At 41.7% G+C, this 15230-nt stretch overlaps 1 protein-coding gene across 1 annotated transcript; it reads left to right on the top strand.

Moving 5' to 3' along the window:
- Positions 1-10340: 10340 nt before the first annotated feature.
- On the top strand, positions 10341-12673 carry LOC137282239 (uncharacterized). Its single transcript, XM_067813975.1, has 4 exons — positions 10341-10600; positions 11482-11550; positions 11719-11821; positions 12409-12673. The coding sequence occupies exons 1-4, from the start codon at positions 10494-10496 to the stop codon at positions 12493-12495; spliced, it is 366 nt and encodes a 121-aa protein (XP_067670076.1). The 5' UTR covers positions 10341-10493; the 3' UTR covers positions 12496-12673.
- The last annotated feature ends 2557 nt before the right edge of the window (positions 12674-15230 follow it).

Below are 15230 nucleotides of genomic sequence, written 5' to 3'. Positions count from 1 at the left end.
ATGTCGGTATCTTTGCCCCATGCATTGGTGCATGTGGTGGTGTGTTCAAGTATGCCAGTGGCTGTGCACGATGCATTGGTGGATGTGATGGTCTTGTACTCATGTATGTCAGTGGTGGTGTGCCCTACATTTGTGGATGTGATGGTTATGTCTCTTGTATGAGGCTGGCAGTGTCCCGTGAATTAGTGAATGTGATAGTGGTGTCTCATGTATGCCGGTGGCGGTGGACGATGCATTGGTGGATATTTTGGTCTACTCATGTATGGTGGTGGTGGTGTGCAATGCATTGGTGGTTGTGATAATAGTGGCTTATGGATGCCTGTGGTTGAGCCCCATGCATTGGTGGATGTTGTGGTGTACTCATACATGCCGGTGTCAGTGCCCCATCCATTGGTGAATGGTGTGGTGTACTCATGTATGACGTGGTGGTGCCCCATGCATTGGTGGATGTTGAGGTGTACTCATACATGCCGGTGTCAGTGCCCCATCCATTGGTGAATGTTGTGGTGTACTCATGTATGACGTGGTGGTGCTCCATGCATTGGTGAATGTGATGGTGGTGCCTCATTTACATATATTGTGGTGTACGATGTTGAGATGAGTTTTTTACTTCTAAGAAAACGTAAACCAGACATTGTGAAATTAATATTTCGAATCCACGTCATTAGAATTTTATTCAACTTGGGATAAAAGTTTAACAAACGATTATAGATTCAAATCGTTATTATTGGTTTGTATTGCGAGGAGGTGAGCGCAGCAGTTAGAACAGTGAAACAAGTGCACGCACGGTACGTGATGAGCGTTAACTTAGACCAACCCAACTTCTAGACGTTTTATTTAATGTGCACCCCAAACCCCCAGTAATACAAACAAAGAAAGTGATTTGAAATTATGATCGTTTGTTTAACAACTTTCATCTTAAGTTGAATACAATTCTGAGAATTAAATCTTCAATTGGCAAGGTATAAAATTATAAGAAATTTGCCATCGAAATTTCATTTTATTCGATTTACGTTTTTGTTTAAAGAGACATTCATCGGTACGCTTTCACGCCAAACGGACTGTAATCGCAGAATAACACGAGTGAGTCACGAAAGCGATGAGCAGTGATAAGCACATCACAATTTACAACATTCCCACCCACGGACGACAGTTTGTTTTAATTCATTTACATTGAATGTTCCATACACATATGTCACTTTGGGTTTAACTTGTAATTTTAAATTTACAATGGGTTATACCTGTATTGTATTAGCCGTTGATTATGTTTTAGCTATATTGTCTTACATAAATAAATCTGTAATTAATGAAAGAAAATTTTGTTTCGTTTTGTTTCAATAATGAATATTACCAGGTCTTACTTGGCTCACGCTAAATAAGAAAACATGCCTCTGTGAAAACACTTGTGATTGACTGAGGTGCTTTCAATAGCTCTAATCCTTTGTTTCGGGTTCGGCCACTGGGATTAGGTTGCGTAAGCGAGCGACCCGAAGCGAGCGACTGAAGCCCGCTTGGAGTTTGAGCACCCACCTTTAGTGATGTGAAATATTCGTCGTGGGGACAGAAAGTCTTGAAATCCTGTAGAGGTAGGACGACTTCAAGGATTCTTCGGAAGGGCGACAGAGGACCAGACAGGTAGGTGTTTCCATATCTATTTGGAAGAAAATATGCATCTTCATGGATATTTGTTTAATATACAGTGCACACTCATTCTCTCATAGTACACAGCCATTTAGGTATAGATGGGAAAGGTTGATACTTGTTTCTGCATGTAAACGGAGTGGTAGTGTAGCCTAGCTGTTCAAGTGTTGGCACGTCATGTTCAGTGTCAGTGTTCGAGTCCTCACTTAAATGTTATGTCCCACGCCTACTTATGAGGCCCGACGTTGGAATATTGCCCAAAGCGGCAGAAAACCACACTTACTTGCTGTTGTTAATCCAATCTACATCCGAGAGAAATGTGATTACTGATGCTTATGCATGACTCATTTCTTTCAGACGCAGGAACCCTGGCACACTCTGGATTTGGTGTTGTGTCACTCTAAGCCCTTCCACCTGGACTTTAATACACTGACTTTCCGAGGGTCTGATGGGATGAGCTTTTGTCTCATGGTGGCTCCATTGTGCGTCTGCTCTCCGCGTAGCCCCCTGCCGAGCGTACATGGAGTAGGTTCGGTGCTAGGGCCTGACTGTACAGTCAGGATAGTTGTTACAGCAGCCCAGCTAGTTTAGGGTTGGCACACTCTGTGGCCCCAGTCTTTTCAGCACCCCCAGTAGACCCAATGCTGACTGCACTTGACTGGTAGATTAGGGGTTAGTGTAGATAGGGCCTCCTTCGTGCATGCCCTGTACGATGCTATCTATAGATAGTATAACTTAGTGTTAACCCACCATTCCGTCCTTCAATAGGTAGTTCGAGACAAAGCAAGTCCCGGATGGTCACTTTGAAAGTCAGTGTACTGGCCACCTGCTGGTAAAGCATTCACTATTTCAGTTTAAAACTTAGATGCAATTTTGTTTTTCACGTCCCGATATATTTGTTGTGTATTTAAATGTAAGGGGATCGTCAAATAACCAAATGGTTAAAGCGTTCGCTCATGACGCTCCATACAACCCATTTCTATTTCCCATATCTGAATGATGTGTGAAGCATCTATTTGTCGTTTCTCACCGTGATATAGCTAGTATATTGCTGAAAGCGGTGTAAAAGGACACTCATGCAGTCAAAATCTGTGTGAGAAGCATAAATTATGTAAAGTGTTCTTTGCCTTTTTAAGTAGAAGCGTTGCTTACGCATGCAACTGTTCCTTTCAAACAATCTTTTGAATAAACCATAACATGCGATGCATCCTTGTTTATCATGACGTCTACTGCAAAATTACAACTTGAGTTTCATGTTTGAGATTTTACGTGTAGGCATATAAGTTGCATTTATGCACACAGTAAGTGCCAGCGATGTAAACTATATCCTCTGTACTGTTATGAGCAGGGATGCCATCTACCTGGGGGCGGAAATGGACCCTGAAGTCCCCCAGAGGCAGGACGACTGCCAAGAAGATATTCCGTGGACAGAAGTGGATCAAGGTCTCTTCTGGCGCCAGGACAACGACCACAAAGCCGCCAGACTACCAGGAAGGCAAGTTCTCCAAACTATCTTTTGAAGACAACATACAATATATTCTTGTTGACAATGACGTCATGACCAAGTTACAACTTGTGTATCAGGTTACAGCGTTTTCCTGACCAAAAAGCATATGCCTTTAATATGTATTATCTATGTAGTAAGTATCAGTGATATGAAACATTAACCTATTCGTTATCGTTACTATTAGGAACGTGGATGCCATCGTCCTGGGGGTGAAATGGACCCTGAAGTCCCCCAGAGGCAGGACGACTGCCAAGAAGATATTCCATGGATAGACGTGGACCATGGATTCTTCGGAAGGGTGACAGAGGACCAGACAGGCAGGTGTTTTCAACTCTATTTGGAAGAAAATATTTGTTTCATATATAGTGCACACTAATTCTCTCATAGTATACAGCCATTTAGGAGTGAGTGAGTTTAGATATACGCCGCACTCAGCAATATTCAGCTATAAGGTGACGGTCTGTAAATAATCGAGTCTGGACAAGACAATCCAGTGATCAACAACACGAGCATCGATCTGCGCAAATGGAAACCGATGACATGTTTCAACCAAGAAGTCAGCGAGTCTGACCACCCGATCCCGTTAGTCGCCTCTTACGACAAGCATAGTCACAGCCATTTAGGTATAGATGGGAAAGGTTGATACTTGTTTCTGCATGTAAACGGAGTGGTAGTGTAGTCTAGCTGTTCAAGTGTTGGAACGTCATGTTCAGTACCATTGTTCAAGTCCTCACTTAAATGTTATGTCCCACGCCTACTTATGAGGCCCGACGTTGGAAAATTGCCCAAAGCGGCAGAAAACCACACTTACTTGCTGTTGTTAATCCAATCTACATCCGAGAGAAATGTGATTACTGATGCTTATGCATGACTCATTTCTTTCAGACGCAGGAACCCTGGCACACTCTGGATTTGGTGTTGTGTCACTCTGAACCCTTCCACCTGGACTTTTGTACACTGACTTTCCGAGGGTCCGATGGGATGAGCTTTTGTCTCATGGTGGCTCCATTGTGCGTCTGCTCTCCGCGTAGCCCCCTGCCGAGCGTACATGGAGTAGGTTCGGTGCTAGGGCCTGACTGTACAGTCAGGATGGTTGTTACAGCAGCCAAGCTAGTTTAGGGTTGGCACACTCTGTGGCCCCAGTCTTTTCAGCACCCCCAGTAGACCCAATGCTGACTGCACTTGACTGGTAGATTAGGGGTTAGTGTAGATAGGGCCCCCTTTGTGCATGCCCTGTACGATGCTATCTATAGATAGTATAATTTAGTGTTAACCCACCATTCCGTCCTTCAATAGGTAGTTCGAGACAAAGCAAGTCCCGGATGGTCACTTTGAAAGTCAGTGACCACCTGCTGGTAAAGCATTCACTATTTCAGTTTAAAACTTAGATGAAATTTTGTTTTTCACGTCCCGACATATTTGCTTTGTATTTAAATGTAAGGGGATCGTCAAATAACCGAATGGTTAAAGCGTTCGCTCATGACGCTCCAAACAAACCTATTTCGATTTTCCAATTCTGAATCTGAATGATGTGTGGAGCCGATATTTGTTGTTTGTCCCCATGATATAGCTGGTATGCTGGTAAAAGCAGTGTGAAAACGACACTCATGCAGTCTTAATATGTACTGGAAGGATAAATTATGATACAGAATACTGTTTACCTTTATTAGCAGAAGCCACGGTGTTTTTCCAAACGATATTTTAAAGAAAACATAAAGTGCCTCGTTGTGTACGATGACGTCTACTGCCAAGTCACAACTTGATTTTCGTGTTTGAGATATGTTCTCGTGGAATCATATATTTTGCATTTATGCACACAGTACAAATGATGTAAAATATGTTTACCTTTATTATCAGGAGCGTGGATGCCATCTACCTGGGGGCGGAAATGGACGCCGAAGTCCCCCAGAGGCAGGACGACTGCCAAGAAGACATTCCGTGGACCTGGATCAAGGATTCTTTCTGGAGCAGCATGTGGATGTTTTACTGTTCGGACATTTTGTGACAATGTACTCTGCGTGTCTACTACTGTAAACCCTCCAGTAGAATAGGTAGCGTTGCATACGTTGAGGGAACACGGTTCCAGAGTTTTTTTCTCAAAAATATTTTTTATCTCTGGTTTTACGTGTCGGGCTTCAGTTACCTTTGACCTTGTTCAAATCTCAAATTTGATCAAGATCAATTTAGACACACATTCTGCGACAACAATGTTGGTGTTTCTGTTCGAGGATTTGGAACTGTTCCATGATGGGAATGATGACATTAATAAAACATAATCCGCACAGCTGGTCCAATTGTACTTGTTTTTTTTCCGTTTTGTTTGTGAAACTTGTGAACTCGAAAAGAAATGTTTTTGTCCATGGAAATCGGATGTGCACGACTTTATCGCCTTGTAAGAGTGCTTGTTTTTAGCCATACGCTGCCATGCACTGCTAAACACCGCCAACACAGAAACACATCACGAAACAAGTCCAACATTAAAACAATTAAAACAATTACACGTGGGTATTCTAATGTTTACAAACCAGAACTTACAATGCAAAAGCCTATCAACATTACTAGATCACATCGCACAGACCTTTAGTTCAATGTATGTACTAAACAATCCAGTGGTGTCTGTAGATGAGGCAAGACATTAAATGAAAAGCTCTCACCAACATCCAACAGTCCAGAATATTACATTGCGCAAGTAAACAGCCAAGTGCATGTTTGTTAATCATATTCCTTAACCAGTTGACCATGGTTGGAGCATTTGTGATGGTCAGCGTATCCCTATTCTGGTGTTCTGATGTCGAGAGATGCTGCTCCCCATGGATTGGTTGAACTGACACAGAGTTATCTGACAGACCATTTGAATAGCTACTACGAGAGCTTAGAGGCAGTTATCGATCGTGAAGCATAGTTTTCCAATACTTTGGATACTGCTATTTCATCAAATAGTTTAGGAATGTATAGCTTGTATTAACCATAACATTGAAGTTTGTTTTTTTCTAAACTGCGTTAAACATGCGACACCAAATGAATTGTCTGTTAGTTCTCTGCTCTGTATAGGCACTAAAACTACAATGGTGGCCATCTTGGCAGCCATTTCGAATTCTGGGTAATATCAAGGTATTCCATGTAACATGTTGTCACTCTAGAAGTAAACAGGAAACAAAATCTCGTCTCAAAGAGTAAGCTGTGAAACATTATATTATCACGACATGACCATACAAAATCACCTGTTTTGTGCCCGAGTCACCACTCTAGAAGATACAAGTGTCAAAAAACATAACAAGTATCAACATTGGCCGTAAATGGACACATTCGGTGTTAATTTTTATGTAAATGTAACTGCCGAGAAGACAATTCAAAATGGCGGTCATTTTCATTATTTTCAAACGCAAATACATGTCAAAAAATACACACCCTTTAGCAATACACAAAAGTCACAATGACGGTGATCAGATTGATATTAGTAAAACTATCCATGATCAACTTTGAGATGGTGTCGGCCAGCAAATCAAATGTCATGAAAATGCTCACAGACCTCCACCACATAAAATGGCCAGTGAAAACCTGAGTATTAAAGGCCTTTTCATGAGCCAAAGACATCATACTAACTGAAGATAGTGTCAAACAAACTCAGTACTGGGGAGGCTACGACATCAGATTTTTCAGCTGCCTCCTCCTGTGCTACTTCAATACCCTTGGATACAGCAAAGGGGTTCACCTTTCACGGTGTCTTGTCAGGAGTCTCGATCACAAGGAAAAGCGGCCAATACTCGATCGATGCAGAAGGTCTGTGATCAGTATCAATAGGGTCAATTTCAAGTGGACATTTGGGGCTTTTGGGCGGAATTTCATAGGTGTAAGCCATGGTTAGTGTAATATGGTTCATCATCCGAGCCACCCACTCACCACGGAGTATCACAAGGACAATGCTAAAAGCAAGTGGGTCGCCAACTTACAGCACCAAGGATACTCGGATGATCTACTCCAGCAGAAGAATTAATATTAATATTTCTACCAGATTGGCCAATGAGCCATATTAACTACGAGGTCGAAAATATCGGGGTTCATATTTTTCATACGATGACATAGGGAAAATATTATTTTGTCATGGTGAGGTGATGTCATGTGCAATGCCAAGACGCCACGTCACCAATCCATGGGGCACCACTACAGGCATACATGAGACACCACAATCACATCCACCAATGGATGGCACACCGCCAAAGTCATAGGGCACCACCACCGGCATACATGAGTATACCACATCATCCACCAATGCAAGGGGCACCACTACGTCATACATTAGTACACCACAACATCCACCAATGGATGGCGTACCGCCACTGGCATACATGAGCAGACCACAGCATCCACAAATGTATGTCGCACCACGACCACCGACATATATGAATACACCAAAACATCCAGCAATGCATGACACACCACCACCGACATACATGAGTACACCACAACATCCACCAATGCAATGGTCACAACCACTCTCATACTTATACATAAGCCACCGGCCATCACATCCACCAATGAATGGCACACCATGACAGACATACATGAGCACACCATAACATCCACGATTGCATCGTGTACCGCCGACAGTATACATGAGTACACCAAAACCTCCACGAATGCATCGTCCACAGTCACCGGCACACATGGTTACACCACAAGATCCACCAATATATGGGACACCACCAAGTCATACATGAGTACACCACAACATTCACCAATGGATGGGGCACCACCACCGGTATACATGAGAACACCACAACATCCACAAATGTATGTCGTACCAAGACCACCGGCATACATGAATACACCAAAACATCCACCAATGCATGGGGCACCACCACAGGTATACATAAGACAAAAAAATCACATCCACAAATGCACGGCGCACCGCCACCAGCATGCATGAGTACACCACAACATCCACCAATAGATCGTGTGCCGCCACCACCATACATGAATACACCACAACATCCACCAATGCATGGTGCAACACCAACAGCATGCACGAGGACACCACAACATCCACCATTGTATTGTGTACTGCCGACGGTATACATGAGTACACCACAACATCCACCAATGCATGTTTCAAGAACACCGGTATACATGAGAACACCACAACATCCACAAATGTATGTCTCACCATGTCCAACGGTATACATCAGTACACCACAACATCCACCAATGCATGGGCCACCACCAACCTCATACATGAGTACAACACAACTTCCACCAATGCATGGTTCACCACCACAGGCATTAAAAAGCCACCACCATCACATCTACCAATGCATGGCGCACCTCCAACGATATATATGAATGCACCACTAGATCCACCAATGCCTGAGAAACCACCACCCTCATATATGAAACACCACCATCACCTCCGCCAATGCATGATGCACAGCCACTAGTATATATGCGTGAGCATACCATCACATCCACCAATGCAGCGCCCACCACCACCGGCATACATGAATACACCACAACATTCACCAAAGCATGCACTACAAAAATGACTTGGTTTCCAGAAACCTGGAAACTATCCGTAATGCGGGTAATTGCGGAATCCAGTTGGTTTCCATTCCCTGAAACTCACTAACTGAGTTTCCATTTTGGAAATGTGATTTTGGTATTTCTGTAAATGGAAACCAGAATGAAACTAAGTTCGGGGGTTTCTTGTTGGTTTCCATACCTGGAATTTGCAACTCTCAGATCTCACTAAATGGAAACCAACATAAAAGTAGAAAATGTAGTTTCATGTTGGGTTTCCATTGCGCTGTTTTGAACTAAGTAACATAAAATGTGTAATTGTTTACCATCCTGACATCCAGTTGGTATCTATTCAGTAAAACTGGGTGACCTAGTTTCCAAATAGAATCCATAATGGATACTCTAAGCTCCGGTGATGGAAACTGATACGAAGCTATGGTCATGTGTTGGTTTCCATTCCTGACTGAAACTTAGCTTTAGGTGTTATAATTCAATCTGAATGTGCCTGGGGACGGAATAGTAGATTCGTATCATTGCTTAGATGAACAAGACAACAAAAGTAAATTGTTGACGCATCATTCTGTGGATATCACAATATTAAATGTGGCTTCAAACTGATGATACAAGAACAAACTATACACTTTTTTCCTTCACATTCTTGTTTATTCGTAATGTAATGAAGCATCATATTCCAACTACCATGCACACAAACTTCACAATAACCGTACTAAACATGCAAATGGTGAAAGGACGAATGGCTATAAATGGCCTTTGCCCAGCTATGTGCGCGAGGCACACTTAGTTCCGTTTCTCTAGATTGGGATGAATGGGGCAAGTCCAGGTTTCGGTTTGTCAAATTGAGGATCAGACGCTTTCTTTATCTGAAAAGAAATAATAAAACAGTGATATCTATATACAAGAATAAAAGGTGAGTTGACTCTGCATAGAAACATTGCTCAAACTTTTATTATATATTAATAATAACTTATTGGATCATTGAGTTGTGTACGGGCTTGTATTCCTTTCAGTAAATATATTGTATAAAAATAAATAAAATTAAAGCCACTTTAGCAATAGCAATAGTTCAGATATATATTAATAATTAAAAGGTAAATGATGCAATATATATAAATAAACAGGCTATAGACTGCCAACTCCTGGGAATGTGAAAGAGTATAAGCATTTAGGAAGATTAGTATAAGTCATTAAAACAATTGTCAGTTCGGTACTTACATGATGATATTTATGCAGAATATACGTGAATTATACAATAAACTGAGGCAGTGCGTAAAGTTTACCGTTAAATGCATTTATAGTTGGCATACTTTGACACTGAGTTCAAATACTTGACAACTAATCAGTGTCAGGTCATTAGTGTGTCGGCTTCACTGGGGCAGTCCCCACTTAACAGGCTCCTTTTATCAAAATTAGCTAGCTGTAAAAACAATAGAACTTACCTGAGTCAGGTGTTGACAGGCAAAACCGGAAGTTATGAACCGGTAATCCATGGGCACGCGAACTCGTGACATTTTATAAAAGCAACAGTTTTATGTACTGAAGTGGTCGTTTTCAGTCTTTGTCTTAAAATCACATCCAAATTGGGTCAGAGAAGGATTTCGTGCCTGCCAATCGAAAAAGGATCAGGTATTTCTTATTACCCACAATACCCCTACGCACAGTTGCCGCCATTTTGTCACTTGATCCCAAGTTGTTTCGAGACGACTATTTTGAAAGCAGTTCTCACCCGGTATGTCCAGTAACGACGACAAGGAAGTCAACACAGTACAGTATTCCTACGTTTGCCCGTGTTATCTGATTCAAGAGACTGGCAATGCGATTTACAATAGAAGCTTTGGAGATTCGGATACGTGAAAAATTGAGAACAGAAGCAGTCGTCGATCGCAGCGGGAGAAAAGGATCATTCCACGATCTGGTCAGGTACAGTGTTATTTTCTTGAAATAAGCAATAGCACATGTTATTCGTAATGTTTAACGTAAATAAGTAACTACTACAATACATATGAAATTTTAGACTTGATGGACCTCGGTAATCAAATGCGTGTCGAATTCTTAGCAAGAGAGATGTATGGCTTCCTTCACTCAGCACTCGGTTAATTCAAGAACTCAATATTACTGTGATTTGGATCAGCTCACACACGATTAAAATGGTTGAATGTGTTAATGAATGAAAAATTATCTTTCAAGAAAAAAATAAATCACAAATATCTTTAGTATATTATTGCTAATGTGCTTGTTACGACTCAAAATAACTTCAAGCGTATTTATAAATACGAATATTTATTTAAGAAATCCTTTTCATATTGCTTTTGATATTTGCACGTTTGAAAACAATGTAGTAGGGATAGTGTGTCATTTTGCATTTATAGGTTAGGCATTCTGTGACCAGTTTTGGTGCATTGTTTGAGTGAAATTTCAAAATTGAAATTTCACAATGTTTTCAAACTAATATTGAACAGTTTTATATTATTGATTTATGAGGTAATTTAGATTTGCCATCTGATGTAAGTAGTGTTATGCTTATCATATCAAGATTTAACGAACTCTGAATGAAGAAATGTGGATTGTGTTTGTCCCACAGAAAAGGTTATGAAGAGTATATAAAGAATATATGGGTATACAATGATGGATTGCCAACCCAAAATAGTATATGAATTTGCTGACCTGGATTCTTTTCATCTAGCATATTCCACAATTTGCAAATTGATATTTATTCTTTTTATTCGACACTTTATTGTTTTCAAGAGAGCAATATGACAAGTTCCTGACTTTTTTTAATCGATGCATTTGTACGTTTCCAGCATAAAGGAGGGCAGTGTTGGAAAAACTGAAGAAGGCAGTCAGGACCAACTCATTTTGACATACAAAAGGTATGTGATAACCCGAACCGTCCAGTACATAATGTACATACAACATAACCAAATAATGTAAATCCTAGGAAACAGTAAAAATGCATGGCGCATGTCACTATTCTTGTAACCTCCAACTGGAAACATGTTTCACTTATAGTTATGCATCATGCACATGTCTCCTTTCAGAAGCTTTTTGATGGGTTTGGATGAACAAGATGGATCACTTAAGAAGGTGTGGGGAAAGCCCACGGCCCATGGCTTGTATGCAAAGAACGGCAAAAAGTTCAGAGTAAGTAAACGTATTCTAGTCATTTTACATCTTGCAGAGATTAAAAATTTTAAGGAAACCTTTAAAATATCAAGTTAATTTGGATTCTTTCTATGTACATTCAAGGAATTTCAAAATGAACACTGTTTAAAATGTGCAATTTATCCATTGACAAATACAGCTTAAAAAGTTTTAAATATTATGCAGCACATTATGCTGCAGCGTATGCTTGTGACCCCATATTCATAGCTTGTCTGTCTGATTGACTCCACATTATTGGTTAAGAAAACATGTCTTTTCACAATAACGGATAAATCGTAGTTCTATACTCATAATGTGCACTGTAAGTAACATTCAGAAAACAAATTATGGCTTTCAAAGGCGAATTTCTTCATGTCTTTGCACTCTATCATATATCAATAAGCTGTTCTGCGATTGAAACTTTTGATGTCAAATGCTCAGTTTATACTTTTTGATCTCTTCGCTTATCGGACATGGGGGTTCAGTGTATTTCACCTCGAGCAATGTTTGACAGATTTCTTTTCTCTAGCCATGGATATCGTAGACGAATGCTTGTTTGTACTGATAGTTTGTTTTCTAAATTTCAGAAGCTGGAAAGCAGGAAGGCTGTGAAACGATTGCCTGGCCGGAGGAGAAGAAGCACACAGTTCTTCCTCTCTTGGGGAAAGAGCTAACATTTTTCAAATTAGGAAGCCAAGTGATATGGGCTGGTCTACAGTGTGTTTAAGAAAAATATTCTGTACTCGCTGCTAATTATTCCCTTGCTTTTGTTTCATTTACTAACTTGAATATTCCGAATATTATTTGTTTACAAACATATTGTTGAATATAAATAAACTTTTAATGAATTTGTGTTTTATTCTGTTGTTTGTCATCCTGAAGCCTTTTACCATTATGCAATTGTATAAAATACCTGATTTGCTACATGTGAGATATGAAACAACATCTTTTCCAGAGGACCGGGTAAAGGGACGACACGAGCAAGTTTCAGTTCATGGAAACTAGGTATTAAACTAGGTTGGAAACTACAACACGGAAACCAGGTTGAAACCTGCAATAAACTCATACATGGAAACCAGGTTGAAACCTGCAATAAACTCATACATGGAAACCAGGTTGAAACCTGCAATAAACTCATACATGGAAACCAGGTTGAAACCTACAGTAAACTCATACATGGAAACAAGGTTGAAACCTGCAATAAACTCATACATGGAAACCAGGTTGAAACCTACAGAAAACTCATACATGGAAACCAGGTTGAAACCTGCAATAAACTCATACATGGAAACCAGGTTGAAACATACATGCACCACCACCAACATACATGAGACACCACCATCACATCCACCAATGAATTGAGCACAGCCACTGGCTTACGTGAGCACAACATCACATCCAACAATTCATGGAAAACCGCTACCGACATACAGAAGTGAACCACAACATCCACCAATACATTGCACACCAAAACTGACATAAATGAGTACACCACAACATCAACCAACGGATTGTCCACCGCCACCAGAATACATAAGTACACCACAACATCCACCAATGCGTCCGGCACCACGACCGGCATACATGAGTATACCACAACATTCATCATTGCATGGTGCACCAATGGAAGGGGCACCACCACCGGCACACATGAGACACCACTATCACATCCACTACTTCATGGGACACCGCCAGGCTCATACAAGAGACAGAACCATCACATCCACAAATGCAGGGCACACCACCACTGCCATACATGAGTACACCACCATCACATCCAATAATGCATGGCGCACTGTCACCGGCATATATGAGTACACCGCAACATCCAGCAATGCATTGGGTACCACCACCGGCATATATCAGCCACCACCATCATATCCGCCAATGCATCATGAGCACACCACATGATCCACCAATGCATGATTCACCACCACCAGCATACATAAGTACACAGCAACATCCACCAATGCCTCCGTCACAACGACTGGTATACATGAGTACACCACAACATCCACCAATGCATGGTGCACCACCACCGGCATACATGAGTAGAACACAGCATTCACTAAGGGATGGGGCACCACCACCAGCATACATGAGTAGAACACAACATCCACCAATACATCGTCCACCGTCAGCGGCATTCATGAGACAGCACCATCACATCCACTAATTCATGGGGCACCACCAGCCTCATACAAGAGATATAACCATCACATCCACCAATGAATGGTACACCGCCACTGGCAAACAATAGTACACCACAACATCCGCCAATGCAATGGTCACCACCACCCTCATACATATACATGAGACACCACCATCACATCCACCAATGCATGACGCACCACCACTGGAATACATGAGCACACCACAACATCCACTAATGCATGGTGTACCGCCACCGGCATACATGTGTAGACCGCAACATCCATGGTCACCACTACCCTCATACATATACAAGAGACATCACCATCAGATATATCAATGCATGGCGTACTGACATTGGCATACATGAGTGCACCAGAACATCCACCAATGCTTGGGGCACCACCACCCGCATACATGAGAACACCACAACATCCACCAATGCATGGCGCACCGCCTCTGGCATACATGAGTACAACACAACATCCACGAATGCCAGGTGCACCATCACAGGCATACATGAGCACACTACAACATCCACTAATCTATGAGGCACAGCCACCAGCTAGCATGAGTACACCACAACATCCACTAATGCATGGGTCATCGGAGGTGGTGGGCCATGCATTGATGAATATGATGGTGGTGTCTCTTGTATATGTATGAGGGTAGTGGTGACCATATATGCCGCTGGTTGTGCGTCATGCATTGGTGGATGTTGTACAGTACTCATATATGCCAGTGTTCGTGATCCGCCATACATTTGCGGATGTTGGGGTGTGCTCGAGTATGCCAGTGGCGTTGAGCCATGCATTGATGGATGTGATGTTGGTGGCTTGGTGTATTTTGTGGTGTACTCATGTTTGCCAGTGTCGGTGTCAAATCGATTGGTGAATGTTGTGGTGTACTCATGTATGGCAGTTACGATGTGCCATGCATTGGTGTATGTGATGGTGGTGTCTGATGTATGAGGGTGGTGGTGCCCCATGAATTGAGGGATATTGTGGTGTACTCATGGATACTGGTGGCGGTGTGCCATGCATTGGTGTATGTGATGGTGGTGTCTTTTGTATCAGGGTGGTGGTGAACCATGCATTGGTGGAAGTTGTGGTGTATTCATGTATGTCGGTGGCGGTGAACGATGCATTGGTGGATGTTGTGGTGTACTCATGTATGCCGGTGGTGGTGCCTCATGCATTGGTGGATGTTTTGGTGTATTCACTTATGTCGTTGGTCGTGGTACGACATACATTTGTGG

This window comes from Haliotis asinina, chromosome 1 (assembly GCF_037392515.1).
Source record: "Haliotis asinina isolate JCU_RB_2024 chromosome 1, JCU_Hal_asi_v2, whole genome shotgun sequence".
Taxonomy (NCBI): Eukaryota; Metazoa; Mollusca; class Gastropoda; order Lepetellida; family Haliotidae; genus Haliotis; species Haliotis asinina.
Note: the sequence above shows the minus strand (reverse complement) of the source record. Positions and strands in the feature narration are given on the sequence as shown.

Excerpts from the sequence above, each read along its gene's own strand:
- LOC137282239 (XM_067813975.1), top strand. The coding sequence starts at position 10,494 with ATGCGATTTACAATAGAAGCTTTGGAGATTCGGATACGTGAAAAATTG. Across the intron at positions 11,551-11,718 it reads CTCATTTTGACATACAAAAG|AAGCTTTTTGATGGGTTTGG; the intron begins GTATGTGATAAC and ends GTCTCCTTTCAG. Across the intron at positions 11,822-12,408 it reads AGAACGGCAAAAAGTTCAGA|AAGCTGGAAAGCAGGAAGGC; the intron begins GTAAGTAAACGT and ends TCTAAATTTCAG.